Source organism: Ptiloglossa arizonensis, chromosome 5, assembly GCF_051014685.1.
Source record: "Ptiloglossa arizonensis isolate GNS036 chromosome 5, iyPtiAriz1_principal, whole genome shotgun sequence".
NCBI lineage: Eukaryota > Metazoa > Arthropoda > Insecta > Hymenoptera > Colletidae > Ptiloglossa > Ptiloglossa arizonensis.
In genome coordinates, this window is record NC_135052.1 from 15,282,062 (window position 1) to 15,299,161 (window position 17,100).

At 40.0% G+C, this 17,100-nt stretch overlaps 1 protein-coding gene across 1 annotated transcript; it reads left to right on the plus strand.

Moving 5' to 3' along the window:
* The first annotated feature begins 6,338 nt into the window (after window positions 1-6,338).
* On the plus strand, window positions 6,339-13,662 carry LOC143147037 (uncharacterized). Its single transcript, XM_076311859.1, has 5 exons — window positions 6,339-6,670; window positions 9,415-9,538; window positions 9,616-9,766; window positions 11,036-11,252; window positions 13,388-13,662. Exons 1-5 carry the CDS (start codon window positions 6,429-6,431, stop codon window positions 13,512-13,514), a joined length of 861 nt encoding a protein of 286 aa, XP_076167974.1. The 5' UTR covers window positions 6,339-6,428; the 3' UTR covers window positions 13,515-13,662.
* The last annotated feature ends 3,438 nt before the right edge of the window (window positions 13,663-17,100 follow it).

A 17,100-nucleotide genomic window follows, 5' to 3' on the forward strand; every position in this document is an offset into this window, starting at 1 on the left:
TTTCTTAACGCGTGCGTGAAAGTTCGTTAAATTAAAATGAAATTTATAAATCGGCTAACTGTAATAATTATTGGACGCGCGTTTAATTCCTATCGCATGTCCCGAAACTGTCGCGTCCTGTCTAAATGTTCGTGCTGCAAAATGTCCACTCGCAAAGGGTTAATCCTTTTACCAGCAACGAACTTAGCGCGACGTTTGCCGAAACTGTCGAGCCGTTTTCGCTGAAAGCTGGGCGTACGATTTTATAAAATTCAACAGTTCGGTATCGTCTCTTCGAGTGCTTGTTATTTTTTCCATTCTTGGATCGAGATAACGGTTAAAATGATATTAATCGCGCGTAAGATGCGATACCGTGAATCGTTTCGTTGATATCGAAACGATCAATGTCTACCGTTAGTTGTCGATATTGAACCTTTTAACGCGTCGTTCCCTTTGACACGTATTGCGTAGCACCGGAGTCACGGAAATACATATTTTTCAATTTACGATCAATCTTGCATTTAAGGAACGAAACAACCCCTTTGTGCTACAAAATGCTGTCGTATAGTTTATGCGTCGGCCACGGGGCTTTGTATTTCACGTATACGCGAATGTGTATTGTCGAATACCTCGAAAATCGACGCTGACTATTCAATTACGCTGGGAACGGAAATCCATCGATATTTTGCTCGCGCACGGTTGAATTTCGAGCTTTTTATCCGGCGTCTATTTTTGGAAAAACAATGTGGAAAATTTATGTTCATTCTGATGCCTCACCGAACGAGGTCACTACGCGTACACAAAATGAACAGTCGAGCCGATAATACAAAGTAAACGACTTGTTGACGCAAAACCATTCACCGATTCGATCGTTAGTTTTATTTCAATGTGTCGAATGTTGTTATAACGAGGCATTCCACGGTATATCCATTATATTCAATTTAATACACACGTACGTATTAACGGTAAAACGATCAAATGTGTGCGCGTTGTAAATACACAAAGTAAATACACATTTGAACTGTAACTTATATTTATTTAAAAAATAATTCGAAGGAAACGCAAACACTTCGTTCACGACGAAGATTCGGTAAAAATGCCCGTCGAGTTGAAGGTACCGTTGTTACTTTTATTTTTCGTTAAAAGCAAGGAACAATAGCACGTAGTGTTCTAATCGCTGTACATGGTTCCAAGTACGATAATTTTAAACGTTTAAACGTTCGATAGCTGTGCTCGACTTGATCGAAATGGCAATTTACTGTAACACCGAGTTAGCAGATATCCACTATACGTATGGTCGAGCTAATGGAAACTGTAGCCAAGTTCAGAATCTCTATAGGGAAACCTTTCCTCAAAGACAATACCCCGACAGACTGTAGCTAGCTCCGTCTATCGTCAAGTTGGAGAAATTGGATCGTTCTTAGACGGTACAAATAAGCGGGGACGAAACCGACGAATGCTCCAGGAACGTTTCGACGCGTTCACGGATCATTTTTCGTCGACGTTCGAAACTTACGTCGCTCGTTGCAGAACCATCATCAACCCGTAACAATGAACTTTACTCGTAACCAAGAAGACCCGATCACCGTCTCCCCCCAACCCCTCGTTTCTTTCTTTTTTTTCTCTCGATCGCTTGTCCCGTTTGCGCCAATTTATCGACGATATATCGTCGGGGCCAATCATCCAATTAAGTGCCCACGCCTCTGACCCGCGTCTTTGCTGAAAAAAGTAAGTTGTTGATTGGCCACCTACGCGTACCGACTGTAGTCGGATACATTATCGATAATACACCGACGTATTATTGACGATGAAACATCGAGGCCTCGTCGAGACTTCTCCGTGAATTATTGCCACCCGTGGAGGCCCGCTTCCATCCCGCGCAAAAACAGATTGTAATTGCGTCCTAATGCATTCCTGAAGAGGATCGTGAAATTGCTCGAAAATTGACAGTCATTAAACGAAGCCAAGAGAAAGAGGGGGAGATCGAGCAAACACGCATCGAAAAGTCGGTCGCGCAACAGATAATCCTACCTTGTCGTTCGTTGTCATCGATTCTCTAAATTGGCCTCGAATTACGCCCGGCTACGTGAAAAACATATTTCATCGCGGTAAACAAATGTCACGCTTGTGTAGGTACGTTGCGGGTAGTACCGAGTTACGGTACTCGGTGAAAAACAATTTTAGAACGTGTCGGTATTCGACTCTTTCGACAACGAACAAACGATCGAACGACAAAATGTGTACGCGTGTCGATGTAAGAATCAACAGTGGGACCGTCTCGTGACAAAATTCAAAATGCGCGTGTACAGGTCGATAAATTAGAGAAGATCCCCTGTGGGCGTGGTCCGCGCGTGGTGGGGATGAGAGGTAGGACTAGCGTGCCATCTGACACTGTTTCGATGAATTAAAAGTGTAGAAAGATACGAAGAACCAACGTTGCATCGCCGAAGAATAGGAACTTTGATTTTTAATATTTTGAAAATTGTTGAAAATCGTTGAAAATTGTTTCAGCTGGGGGTTGGCAGTTTACGTATCGTCACGATTCAACAGATGCTCTGAACTAAGGAGAAAAGAATACAAAGTTGAGAGATTTGAAGTGGAGCAGTAGAAAAATGTCATCGTCGAGGAATTGAAGTGGAAACCGAATCTATGGGGCCGCCCGATGGGAGAAGTGGCTGGCCCAGATTTTTTCCACCGCAGGGGTCTTTTCTAAATTCTCGAGCTATACATTCTTGCTACAATAAGCCGACCAATGTGTAACGTAAACGTAAATTTCGGAGTACGGTTATACATGGTGTCTCGAAATATGTAAGAATCATTTCAGGGGTGAATTTGTCGCTCGAAAACGATAAAATTAGTTCTTAGAAGTACGTCCTCCGTTCGACCGTATTTTTGAGTCACGGAAAGTTCGAATACTCGGCGATTCGTCGAGTTTCGCGTCAATCTCTCCGCGTTGAAATAAATAGAGAAAAGTGGGATCCGATTGCGGCGATGCGATCAGGTTATATTGATTAATGACACGGTCATCGTGTCCCTGTCTTGTTGCAAATTATCGTTGCTCAACCGGCGTGCAATCGACGCCAGGTTCGCGACGATTCCCACCTGATGCCGAAACATATCCGTTTTTAGTTGGATTATGCTGACCGCATTACGGCCGTTTGCCCTGGTAATTCGGTGCACCCTTTGCTAACGTTGATTGGGAATTTGCGAACGCTCGAATCGATAATAATTGATTCGAGATTACCAAACTGGTCGCGTTACGACAGGCACGTTCGTGATTGGGGCACAGATGTGTAATACGTTCGAGCGAGTAACGGGGCAAATACTATCGTTGTTTTCTTTTATTCGAAGCAACGCGAGTTCGAGTAGATCGGTTGAGAAAAAATTCCACTCACCATTTTTTTTGACGAATGTTTCAATGATTCGGACGCACATCGGTGTAGTCCTCGATCTGGAATAAAACACAGACGCGAATCAGTTATCCGGATTGACGTTCCAATCCGTTATTATAATTTGAATTATTATATGTATCCTCGTACAAGTCCACCGACGGTGGATAAATGTACCCGTCCCGTAACCGCAATATTCTTCACGAATTTCGGGAGGTCGTAAATCTTGCAACGTGTTGTCACGATAGTGGACGAATTGGTTTTCCTGGTCAAATTAATGACGCGAAACTGATTCAAATGTATGACTAAACGTTGACGTTTCAGTATTAACAATGAAATAGTAGTAACAGTAACTGGTTAAATGTTCAAGTATTTGTCGCGAAATAATTAATTACCACGAGAATTGAACGTGACGGTTCAAAGTGCTGGGCATAATCGAGTATTCGAATATTTTATAGATATTCGAACGCTACTGTTGCGAGTATTCGATCATTGTTGTACACATTAGCGAGAACAAAGTTTGAAAATGAACGACGAACTTAAAGAAGATTATTTCGTTCTTGACACACGCGACACTTTGTTAATTAATTTCACAGATTCGATATGGCACAGGATAATCGACGAAACGAAAATCTCGTGGATATTCATCGAACGAAGGTTGCTTCTCTCTATCGCCTGGAATTTTGGCATCAGCGTTCGAGTAGCATAACAATGGAAATGTTCAACATTCCAGTTTCGAACACAAGTGATTTCTCGAACACGAGGTGTCGTGTAGCACTCAAACCGTTTAAATTTAATAAAATTTAAACTCTCCGACCATCCATTCGATGGATAAAAATCGTGACAACCTGAGGGACAATTCTACGCTTCAGCGCCACCGACGTTTACCCAGGTTCGTTAATGCTCGATTAACGACAAATCGCTCGGATCTCTACCAACAATATCTTCTCGACGACTCGCGATCCCGTTCACAGCAATTACCGTTTCGATAATTAGTGCAAATCGATGCACTTCGACGCTTTGTCGCAGGCCTCCGCGAACATCCTCGCCGAAGACCGAGGCGTTCTTGATTTCTATTCAAATGAAGCTTCTGAATGTGAATCTCACGCGTTCCTCTCTTTCCATTTCTCTCTTACTCGTCTTTCGCAGGGTTCCCTTGTCTCCCTTCGATCACTGTTTACCCAGTGTACACGCCTGTTTGCGTCTTTGTATACCAACTACGGCACCGTTGTCGCTAGAGAGTTCGATAAAGCCGCGTTAATTGGAGCTTTCGGCCTCCGTTGTCGGCCAAGTGTCTTGAATGAAATTTAAGCTCTCTTACGCCGCTGAAGACGCTATCTCGAGTCCCGCCAGTCGAAAATTTGTTTAAACGCGAGGATCTCGGGTACTGCTCAGCCATGAAAGCCGATAAAATACCGAATCTTCGAGCCGGTGCGCTATCGTTCGTGAGTATTTGCTCGTTCGAACTTCGAACTTCGTTTCTCCTTTCTCAGATGCGTCGAGATTTTGAAGAATTTTGGATCGAGGGAGGAACACGAATCAAGATTCGTCCTTTCGTCAGATTTTGTTGGAGGACCCACGCTATATCCGTAGAGGGTAGCAGGCATTCGTCCTCGCGAGCAAACGAATCGAAAATATGAAAAGATTTTTTTTTTTACGAAGATTCGTTTTATCACGAAAAATTAAAAAAAATCGTTACTCGAGTTAATGGACATTTTTAAAGTGCATCTATCGATTCACGAGTCGTTGAAATTGTCGAATCTGTTTTCGAGAAGGTGACTTGTTAAGGTAATTTGAGTATTAAAATTCGATTTTCTCGAAAACGAAGCTTTGTTCAAAAACATTGCATCACTGGCCTCAGCGTGGCGAGAATAATTTTATTTCGATCGGTGACACTCTTTGCTCGAGTGAACTGTTTTTAAATATTTTCAGCGATTCGAATATTAAGACTCTATCCTTTATTATTTTATCCATAAACTTCCAGGTACAGTAGAGAGCCTTTTCGAATTTTTGCAATAAATATTCATTGAGAAGGAGGATGAAATTTATAGCCACTCGTTATAATGTGCTTTTAATACGTTGGTCGCTTATTAAAAGATCGTATGGAGGGTAGGGGTAAGTAATGCATCATTAATGAGTTAACGATGCATACAGAAATTGATTTAAACTCTTCGGATACATGCACTCCCAAATAGATGTTAAATGATCTGTCGTATACCTTGCGGGAAGTATTAAAAATATTTAGTCGGTGAACTGTTCTTTTTTTTCAGTAATAACAACTTGGTTAAAATTCAACATCAATTTCTAACAGAGCACCATCTAACTTTTTTCCTCGTACACAAATTCTGCTTTAAACAATCGATCGAAAATAACTAATAACGATGTAACGGTTCTGTCTACGTTCCAGAAGTTCGTCTTCTGTAAATTAACCCTGTTCGTCTGGAGCAAATTAACCTTGATTCAACTTGGTATCTTCCTACGTTTCTGTTTTTGTCGCATCAATTAATATTGATGAACTCTTGTGCCACGGTGTCAGACTACGGTAGAATTGAAAATAAAGTACAGCGACAGTGTTCGTCTATCCACGTTACACGAATAAATTTGTATTCGTTCGTCTACGTTACACGAATACGTTTTCACTCATCAATCCACGTTACAAGAACGTAACGAACGTATACTCGTCCATACGCGTCGCACGAACGAGCTTTTTCTTCTATTCGATTAATTGTTTCTTTTGTCCCGCGAAAGAAACGTTACGCGCTCTCCGAATAGAAATGCACTCATCGTTTGGTCGTGCATCGAAGAATCTATTGCTCGACGACTATTTTTGAGACAATCGTGAACCGAGACCGTGGCGAACGAAATCGTGGGCAGAGTCCTCGACCGTTGCGATCGTAGAGCTTCTGGCCAATATAAAAGGGGCGTATCGGTGCGTAACTGTCCAGCAGTGTGTCAAGAGCGTATGTCCGGTCGAGGTGATTTTGTCGAGGAGTCGATCTCGCGTAACGGGATACATTCGATCGCCAGCAAGCCGATCCCACTTTGACGACCTATAAGAAGATGTCTCAGAAGGGACAAGACGCCAGTGCCACGTGCGAAAACGACATGTCAACGTCGAAAAGCAGCTCCTTGTTGCGGCTGAACCAGGAGGGCCGACGCGCCTCTGCCGATTGGCAGGAACAGGACTCCGATTCCGAGATCAGCGAAACCGATTTCGTCACGAAGGGCGCCTTCCTGGTCACCCCCAGCCACGAGCTCAGCATCGAAAAAGCGGCCACTATTTGCGAGAAAATGAACTTCCGGTAAGGATTCTCCTACCTTTAGCTCGATCCACTGTTTTTTTTTTCACCTTCGAGTTTCTTGGGTTCCAATCGTTTTCAAATGAACGTTCTCCAGACCGAGCTTCTTGGACTCTAATTTTCTAAACTCGAGCTTCTTGGATTCTAATTTCTCGAACTTAAGCTTCACAGGGTCGAATTTTTCAAATTCGAGTTTCTTGGATTTTCAATTTCTTGAACTCGAGCTCCACATGGACGAAATTTCCAAATTCGAGCTTCTTGGATTCCAATTTCTTGAATTCGAGCTTCACAGGGACGAATTTTCCAAATTTGAGCTTCTTGGATTTTCAATTTCTCGAACTCGAGCTCCACAGAGTCGATTTTTTCAAATTCGAGCTTCTTGGATGGCAATTTCTTGAACTCGAGCTCCACGAGGCCGAATTTTTCAAATTCGAGCTTCTTGGATTCCAATTTCTTGAACTCGAGCTCTACAGAGCCGAATTTGAAAAATTCGAGCTTCTTGGATTCCAATTTCTCGAACTCGAGCTCCACAGAGTCGATTTTTTCAAATTCGAGCTTCTTGGATGGCAATTTCTTGAACTCGAGCTCCACGAGGCCGAATTTTTCAAATTCGAGCTTCTTGGATTCCAATTTCTTGAACTCGAGCTCTACAGAGCCGAATTTGAAAAATTCGAGCTTCTTGGATTCCAATTTCTCGAACTCGAGCTTCACAGAGCCGAATTTTTCAAATTCGAGCTTCTTGAATTCAAATTTCTCGAACTCGAGTTCCACAGAGTCGAATTTTTCAAATTCGAGCTTCTTGGATTCGATGTTCTTAAATTCGAGCTTCTTAAGTTCGATGTTTTCAAATACGGATTTCTTAAAGTTGATTGGATTTTTCTTAGAGAGACTAATTTTGAGTAACCGTTAAGACGATTGTCAATTGTTCGTGAAACTATGACGTTTTAAAAAAGTACAAATAGGTGGAGGATCATCGTGAAAATTTTGGAAAACATTAAGAGAAATCTCTTAACCTCCGGTCGCATCGGTTCGCAGACAAAACTCGTTTCAATCGTCGGTCCAAGTTTTGTTTTGCATTATTTATGTTCCACCCTTAAGTTTCTCGAACTGGAGTTTCATAGATCCGACTTAACTCTCTTTTCTCCGAAGACTGATCTCGGTTAATGTTAAATAACGTTGATTATGCACGAAATTGGAGGATGTAAATTGTTACCGACTGTGCATTTATTTGTTTTTAATACTTTCGCTGAAATACCATGATAACTTTCGAAACATTAAATTATGGAACTAAGTACTGGGATATTTAGACAAATGAGATTTAAAGATTTTCTCTTATCAACGGAAATTATTGTCATTTATTCTTTTCCTCTATTTTACGGTTTTCCAAAAATTTTCTAATGCTCCGCAGGGATACTGTTTCGTATTTCCCAATTTGAATATTAATTAATGCTATTTTCGTGCAAATTTTCATCCACTTGTCACATTCGCTAATATAAATCGATTGGTTTCGGTCTTTGAGCTTTAACACATTATCCATAAATTGCCCTAATCCATATTCATAATAAGTACTTGTGCATAAATAGCGATGAGAAAATATTTCAGTAACTTCGAGCGGTGTTTTCGCGACTAGGTATCTTTTAAAATTATGTTTATCAAAAATAAAAATTACCATTACTCGATTGAGTGTATAAAGAATAAATTTGCTGTACTTTCCGTTTGTGCGCGTAAATTTTCACGTCGTGAGTCGAATCGTATTGTTTCGAAATATGTTGCCTACTCTTTTCGTCAATTTACACGGTATAACACTCGTAACGAAGAACAACGAAACACAATGGCAACGACTGTTCCGTTTCGCAGTAAATCACAAATGTTCATTGTAATCTAACTCACGCCAATCTAAGCGAAACAAAAGACATTAATTCCGGACTAATTTGCCGCGTTGTTTACTAAATAACTGGTAAACGTGTGAAATAGACGTACAGGAACTCCAATATTGGACCGAATCTAGTTCAAAACTCACAACCTGTTTCGATGTAACACCGTGCCACGGTACGAACGATAATTGAAACGAATTAGTCTCTCCGCAAGGGACAATATTGAAACAAATGTCTGATCAGCACGGTTAATTCCGCAGAAGTACCGTTCCAAATTGCAATATTCCGTGTACCGTACAATAATTTTAATACCGTTTCAATTTCTCGCAAAACCTTTCACTTGGAAGACATTAACCAACCGAACAAAGAATTAACAATCCACTCGATCGCTTTGAATCGTGCTCGTGAAAACTAAGAGTAGACTCTACATCGTAGATCACGGTAACAGGATCAAAGAAGAGTCCAACGACAAAGGTCTAATCGTTGAACAATTTTCAAAGCATGTATTTCAATATCGATGTATAATTATTTCAATTTAGATGCCTATAGCGTGACGGTCGACGATCCCCGATTCGAGTATCTGTCCACTCGTTTGTTACATTAATTTGAATCGGAGAGAAGTCCAGATCGCGGCAACGATCTACTTAGCAAACATTTTTCAAGCACGGATTTCAGTTTCGATCAGCAATTTCAATTATAACGGAGTGCCGCGATCAGGTGAAGATAGCGAGGTCTCTTTGGACGAAAGTTGGCTCTGAAAAATCGATGAGATAATTGCGAGACACGGGAGGAGCCGGACAAACAAGATAGAACCTAGAGGCAAGAATAAAGGATCCGGGAGAGATAAAACATCGTTTTCGCTTTGCGTTACAGCGGCGCGTTCTCCTTGACGAAGACGGCAACCGGTATACTCTTCAAGTTCAGCAACATCGACGATTTTCAGGCGGTCTACAAAAAGGGCTTCCACAAAGTCACCGGGGCACGCTTCTACAAGAAGGTACTTATCTTTCGGTACACAAAGGACCCTCCTCTTCAAACGGCTCTAAATACGACGTTTCGTATTCATGAACGCAGGTCGCCATACCCTGCAGACCCGCAAAGACATTCACCGTCTGCGTTTTGGACGTACCTGAAGAATTACCCGAAGAGGATATTAGGCACGCCCTCTACAAGTATCGGTCCATAGTCGAAGTTACGCGGCTACCTCTCAACACGGGCACTGTTTGTGAGTATTTTCCACGAAACCGCGATAGCCCGTGATAAAAGAGCTGCGATGTTTGAGCACATTTTTTGGCACAGGGGTGTTCAGATACGCTGATCGCAGGTGTTCCCCTTATCGAGCGAGTACACGCGTTTCCGTGCACTTGCGGTGGAACTTCAACGTTACAATCCGCGGGATCGTTTATAATTCGTAAATGAAATTGTTTCAAGGATCGATACTCGAATAATCGGTAGATCCAACGCGATAGATATTCTTTTCGTTTTCTAATCTCCGTTTACGAACGATCTTTCATAAATAATAATTCAATCTAAAATTATCGATTTTTACCTATTTTTAAAATTACTTTTTCTTTTTTTTTTAATTTCATTCGAAACTAAAAATTTAACATATATAATTATATGTATCGTATAAATTTATATATATATATAAAATCGGTAGGTTTGAAAATTGAAAAACGATAAATTCCTCGTGAAGAACAATCGGCGGTGTCGGTTGACAATTGTATTAATAATTTATCCCTCGGATTCTGTCCATGGAAATTGTTTAATGCTGCTAAAATCGTATCACGAATACGAATTTGTAATTAATTTGTACGCACGGACAAAATTGCACGGTAATTCATAGAAAACGGTAATTATAATAATTGGAACTGGTTTCAAAAATAATCCTTTGACCGTAACTCGCCTTTACTCGATCCGCAGAAATTGTTTGTTGCGATATCTACAGTGTCTTGCATTTGCGTGACAAAACCTTGATAACGGATTAATACAAAGTGACGATAATTACTCGATACGAGCAAGTACGTGCATATCGCGTCAAAGAATCGTTGCGAAAGATATAAAGTCGAGACACAGGCAAAATGTAACTTCGATTCACCCTATTCTCGAAATACGTGGAAAATTTCGTTCCTGATCCTTAAGGTATTCGGGGAATAATTTTCAGCGCAGTTCGACGAACTCGTCGATCTTCCCCCAAAAATTTCGTTTCCAATTCGATTCGAGCCGTAACAATTTCCATCGCTCGAAAACTGAGATAAAAAAAAAGGAGAGAGAGAGAGAGAGAGAGAGAGGGAGAGGTAAAAAAAAAAAAAAAAAAAAATTGGAAAGCTCCGCTTCCTCGCGGTAGAACGAAACCGTGTATCCTCGCAACTAATTCCGCGAATTCCAACACACTCGCTAACTCGATAGCCCCGATCGAACGAATTCACCCATTTTCTCCCTCATTTCCCTAACTACGCCCGATGGGTGACCCGATGTCTGCTGTGTGAATTAGTGAAAGCGATCAACGACAAGCTGAAAAGCAACGCTCACAACCAAAACGAACCGGCGACGATTTACACAGGACCACCCGTTATAAGGGTTACTCTGGCCAGCATGGAGGAGACCTCGATGCTGTTGAGCCGCGGTCTGGATTTTTATGGGGCCACATATTTCCCCACCGAAACGCTCCACCCAGCTGCTCAACCCTTCGCCAAATACAAAAACAACAGGTGGGAAATGAATGTGTTCACATATGCTTGCGAAACGTTCTCCGCGTGACCCATCGAGCGCGCATCAAAATCAATTTCGATTTATTACGGCTGGCGAGCCCGATTTCAACCCCCCCCCCAACCCCCAACCCCTTTCCTCCTGTTCCTCATCCTCCCCTCGTCGCGTCGCGACCTAACTCCAATTCCTTCCGCATTCGCGATTTTTATTATTCCGTTATTGAAATGCGATCGATCGGTAATTGTATCGGTTGGCTTCGCGAGTATACTTTTAACCGTGCATTGTTATACGCATAATAACGTCGAGTGTACATTTCGATTGTTTTTCCGTACACCGGTGTCAATCGAGAAAAGTTATACTATATTACATTTAGAATCTATTGGACGGTTCAAGGTAACGAACTGATCGCGTTCGAACAAGTTTTATTCCTCTCGGTTACCTTACGAGGTCTTTCCTCGATAATCGACCGGAACTTACCCTCGTTTAACGATCCGCAGTCATTGTCGCCACTGTTCGAATTCGATTCTTAGCGTTGTTCGAATCGAAGTTTCGTATGATTCGAATCGAACGAATTCGTGGTGTTTGTAGATTGAGAAAAATTTGGAATAATTCCTCGAATCGACCGGACTTGACAATGTTTTCGTTCCACGAGAAATATTCAATTTTAATGTTAGCCGTTCGAATTCTATTCTTAGCGTTATTCGAATCGAAGTTTCGTATGGTTCGAATCGAACGAATTCGTGGTGTTTGTAAATTGAGACAAATTTTACACGAGAAATATTCAATTTTAATGTCAGCTGTGGACGTCCAAGTAGAGCGAACTACGATTGCTCGAGGCGCGAAGAGAAAATCATCGAAACATCGAGAGCGATCGAAACTCTGAAATAAGATTACACGTATGTGTATATACGAACTGTTCGTATGTTTTTTGTATTATCCTGAATTCGGCCGCGTAGTCACGCTCGCATTTTACGAAGTACATTGTACCACGGCCGATAGTCTATATTGTTTTATTCCTACCCGTTGAAACGTCAATTTAATATCTGCGGTTTTCCATTCGATCAAAGACGACAACACTTCGAATCGAACGCAACCAGACGTTATTCGCAGTTTGTGAATTTCGCTGTTTATCAGCCCGGTGGCTGGCCGAAGATTATTAGCACGCTGGAAAATAGACGATCGTATCGCGCGGGCAAAATGTTTCGTGTTTATGAATCATAAAGGCGCGCTTTAGTCATTCAATTGTAAAGCGTAAATTGGAAACGCCGAAAATACCGCGCGACCGAATTTGCGGTCGTTTCTGTGAAAAGCAACAAAACAATCGTCGATGAAAACGGGAAAGCGTCCGACTGATTCTCATAGAAACTCGTTTGCCTCGAAATAATGCGAACGATATTCCACGATATTTTTGGTAGAACCGCACGGTTTCGTATTTTCGGTGAATAATTTCCATCATACGTCACGTTCCACAGATTAATGAGACACAATTGGATCGCGATATTCGACGAATCTCTTCGAAAATATCTACCCACGGTAATACCCGCTTATATGTCATCGTAGCGGGACAGTTACATTTGCATACGCTCGGGGAAGCTACCGTGCTTTTCGTAGGCATCGAGCTTTCTTATCCCGGGAAGAAACTCAACGAGAGCGAAAGCAAAGTTCGCTGCTCGTTTCTGTCGTCCTTAAATGGAAATTAATACGAAATTTTTCTTATCGTACCTTTACGAGAATATCGATAGATTTGTAAGATTCGATGAATTTAAACGAATTAATTAGAAGCGATTAGAAGTTTCACCAAATTTATTCCAATAGTATGTAGTAAAAAATAGTTCGAAATTAGCAATAATAATAGCGAGGATGACCGAAAGTGCTTCTAAGTGAGCTATAAACGAGGGTTAGTATAGTTCCATTTGTGGAAAGTCGTGAATATCTTTGTACACGCACGAGTAAACGTTTACTTCTAATATTCCAGATATTACAGCGGAGTAACAAGTAGATCGATAAAATTATTTCATACTTTTTTTACCATGAAAATATTTCGCCTCGATCTTCCGCTAGCGGAGGAACACTCGATGATTAATAAGACGATGAAACGAAGAAGTAAATTTTTCATAGGCGTCCGGCAACGTTTCAGGTGGCTCGAGTTGGCAACGATCGGTACCGGACAGAGGGTCAGGGATCTACTTCCGGTGTTCGACAACGCGGGCTTCAACAAATTGTCACCTCCGGCCAGCCGGATGATAAAACCGCAAAAAAACTGACCCATCTCTCCGACTTGTTTCGCCCCACCTTTCGAAATTCCACGGGTTCCCACTCCGTCCAACGACGATCTCCAACATGGTGGAACTCCATCGAACTCGGTCTGAGAGTATCAAGGAACAATTCGGGAGGATCAAGGATAAGTCGAGACGAGCAGAAAATCCTGCGTCCGTGGTAACGAAACCGTTTGGGGGTAACGCTGTCTTAATTTGACGACTCTACACAGTTGTTAGACTAACTCGATGATAAGCCAGGTAGAACGATCTCGGTTAGCAACTTTTTAATGGAAATATGTGTGTTGGGTTTCCTGCACTTTTCATACGGTAAATTCTATTTTATCGTGTTTGTGTTTTCCGTATCGACGACGAAACTTCCACGATCCCGGAGACATGCGATTCGGCCATGGTTATTTTCTTTGGAACAACGAACGGAAAATATTTGTGCAAAGTTTCTACCGGACTAGATAAATTCTAGACAATCTTTGCTCGTCCAAAGAGAAGAAATACAAGTAATTGATACAGTTGACTGTACCGGTACAGTTTTCCTATTTCACTGTTCTATAGTTTTACTCGAGAATAAAATTTATTCGACGTTCCAATTTATTTATACACTGCAACACCAGTTCGCAATTTCTTTCGAATTGCGAGTCTCAATTAAGATATACGAATGTTAAATATTTACCAAATAAGTCTTCGATACATTATTAGCTTAGAATATAGTTTTACGAAGAAACGTTTTAAATAATTCATAAATAGGTGGCTTAGTTTTATCGAAACCGTGTCTCACCTCTCATACATACAAATTATTTCAGAAGCGTGTCTCGAATGTGCTATAAGTATATAATATAGAGTTAAAATGGAACGTCCGATATATTTTTTTCTCCAATGCAATATTAATCTTCCTAGAGATAGTTCTACGTGGCCTGTTATTTCTTCCATAAAAGATGTTCCTATTTTTTCTTTTCTTTTTGATGAAAGACTAATATTTAATTGCAATAATAAAACGCTGTTCCTATTCAAGCTTCTCGATTCAATCGTAGAGTAGAAATTTTTATATTTACCGAACGAGAGAAATTTTTACGAGGAAAACGTTTCAAGTAATGCGAGCGGAACGAAAAGAATGATAATTAAAAACGGAATTTGTTTACTTTCATATGAGTTTCTCACTGTCCAGAATGCTTTTACTTACGTGTAACTGCATTTGAAATTATTAATATTTTAACAACAACGAACGATACATTTTTTTAACGTTGCGTTAACGAAAATAATTTCACATCTATTTAGGTTGTAGTTTATTAAAATATTCATGCATAAATATTAAAATTCAGAGAGCAGGCAAGCAGTTGTCGTTCGGTTGTTTGTATCCTTCTTCATCTAAATTCCTTTTCGTTGTAGCAGTCTGATAAATCACTATTGTCGAATGTGAAATAATATATAATTTTCCTCGAGAAGTTAAGTGAACTGTCTTAAATTTGAAAAGTCGAAATTAATCGAAATATCGAATATTTCAAAATTTTCACCACTTCGATAAGAAGCGTGAGCGATTATCGAGATACAAATTTAACGATGGTATCCGTTCGCTCGATATCTTCGTACTTCGAAAAACAGCAATAATGGGTGGTTGATGAGCAAGAAGCTACGCAGAACCACGAAAATCGATAACAGATAAGAAACGGGTATAAGCAGTGTACCAGAAGGTTAGAATGGTATAAAATTGATGAACGAGAATTAAAAGCTACGAGGTAGAAAATTGCGAAATAAAAATAGTTATAGAAGGGGATTGTAGAACAGTGACCCACGAGCAAGACGAAGTAAAATATAGCCACAAATATATGTAATAAAGAATTGAAACACTCGCTACAGTGCGGATAAAAATCTGTTCGTAAAAATAAGGAAGCGAAGGAAGAAACGATTTTGAAAACACGAATCGGGAAAACTACATGGGAGGGTCGAGAAGCAGTCGCAAAAATGGCGGTGAAAACGAGGCACGTGAGTGAGATAAAGACAATGAAACTTACAACTGAAAGGAAAGAATGATCATGGAAAAGGGGAAAGAATATATTCACTGCAACGAATAGTATAGAGAAATATGACCACGGAAACAAGATACAGTGAAATGGATTCACGGAAACGGCAGAGGAAAAAACCAAATTTTCTCGTAAACGTAAGACGAAGAACGAAGAAAAATGATAAAAAATTATAGAACGAAGAGTATGGAGAAACATGGACACGGGGACAGAATACGGTAAAATGGATTCACGGAAACGAGCGAAGGAAAGATTTTTCTTGTAAACCGCGAAAGAGAGAACGATACCAAATTATAGAAACCAAGAAGAAGATAATGGAAGTCACGGAAACGAATAAGAACACGGAAAGTCTACCGAAACGACGAACGGAAGATGCGGGGATAGGTCACGGATGTAGAATACAGGTATGAGAAGAAACGAAAATTTTCTTGTAAACGCGAAACAAAGAACAATGTCACGTTATGGAAACGTAAAAGATAATGATCGCGGAAATGAAGGTAGAATGTTTAGCGAAGCGACAAAGAGAGGATGCTCAAACGTCACGGAAGTCGAATATGAGATAAATTTCTTTGTAAACTTTTATATCGTAATATAAGAAACGAAAGCAAATTGTACAAAGTTGTACAATATTACATAAAATTATTCAAAGTATTGTATAAAAGTTACACAGTATTGTATAAAATTATAGAAAATTATACAGTATTGTATAATGTTCTACAAACTTGTACAGTATTGTATAAAGTTATAGAAAATTATACAATATTGTATAAAATTATCGAAAATTATACAGTATTGTGTAAAATTATAAAAAGTAATATAGTATTGTATATAATTGTACAAAATTATACAGTATTGTGTAAAGTTATACAAACTTGTACAGTATTGTGTAAAATTATAGAAAATTATACAGTATTGTATAAAATTATAGAAAATTGTACAGTATTGTGTAAAATTATAGAAAATTGTGCAAGTTTTGTAATAAATTACAGAAAATTGTACAGTATTGTATAAAATTATAGAAAATTATACAATATTGTATAAAATTATCGAGAATTATACAGTATCGTGTAAAATTCTAAAAAATAATACAGTATTGTATAAAATTGTACAAAATTATACGGTATTGTGTAAAGTTATACAAACTTGTGCAGTATTGTATAAAATTATAGAAAATTGTGCAATTTTTGTATAAAATTACAGAAAATTGTACGGTATTGTGTAAAATTATCGAAAATTATAAAGCGTAAGGAAAGGATAACGATCGCGGAAATGAAGAAGTCAGAGTGTCCAGCGAAGCGACGAGAAGAAAACGTAGAAAGGTTATGGAAGTTGGATTCAGAAAAGAAAAGAAATGGCCACGGAGACAGAAGAGGAGAAAGGAACGGTCACGGAAACGAAGAACAGCCAGCGCAGCAACTTGACGGGGCGCAATAACGATAAATGTAAAGTTTGCGTACGCATCGTTAGTACCATTGCCAGGCCTGCAATAATCGTTGCTGCCAGGCTACGACGTCGCTCGGGGGTTACTAACTACTAATTGTTACCAACTTAGCGAAACGAAG

What these genes read in the sequence shown, in the direction of transcription:
- LOC143147037 (XM_076311859.1), top strand. Translation starts at nt 6,429, where the DNA reads ATGTCTCAGAAGGGACAAGACGCCAGTGCCACGTGCGAAAACGACATG. An exon ending in TGCGAGAAAATGAACTTCCG is followed by an intron (nt 6,671 to 9,414) that starts GTAAGGATTCTC and finishes TTTGCGTTACAG; the next exon opens with CGGCGCGTTCTCCTTGACGA. An exon ending in GCCAAATACAAAAACAACAG is followed by an intron (nt 11,253 to 13,387) that starts GTGGGAAATGAA and finishes GCAACGTTTCAG; the next exon opens with GTGGCTCGAGTTGGCAACGA.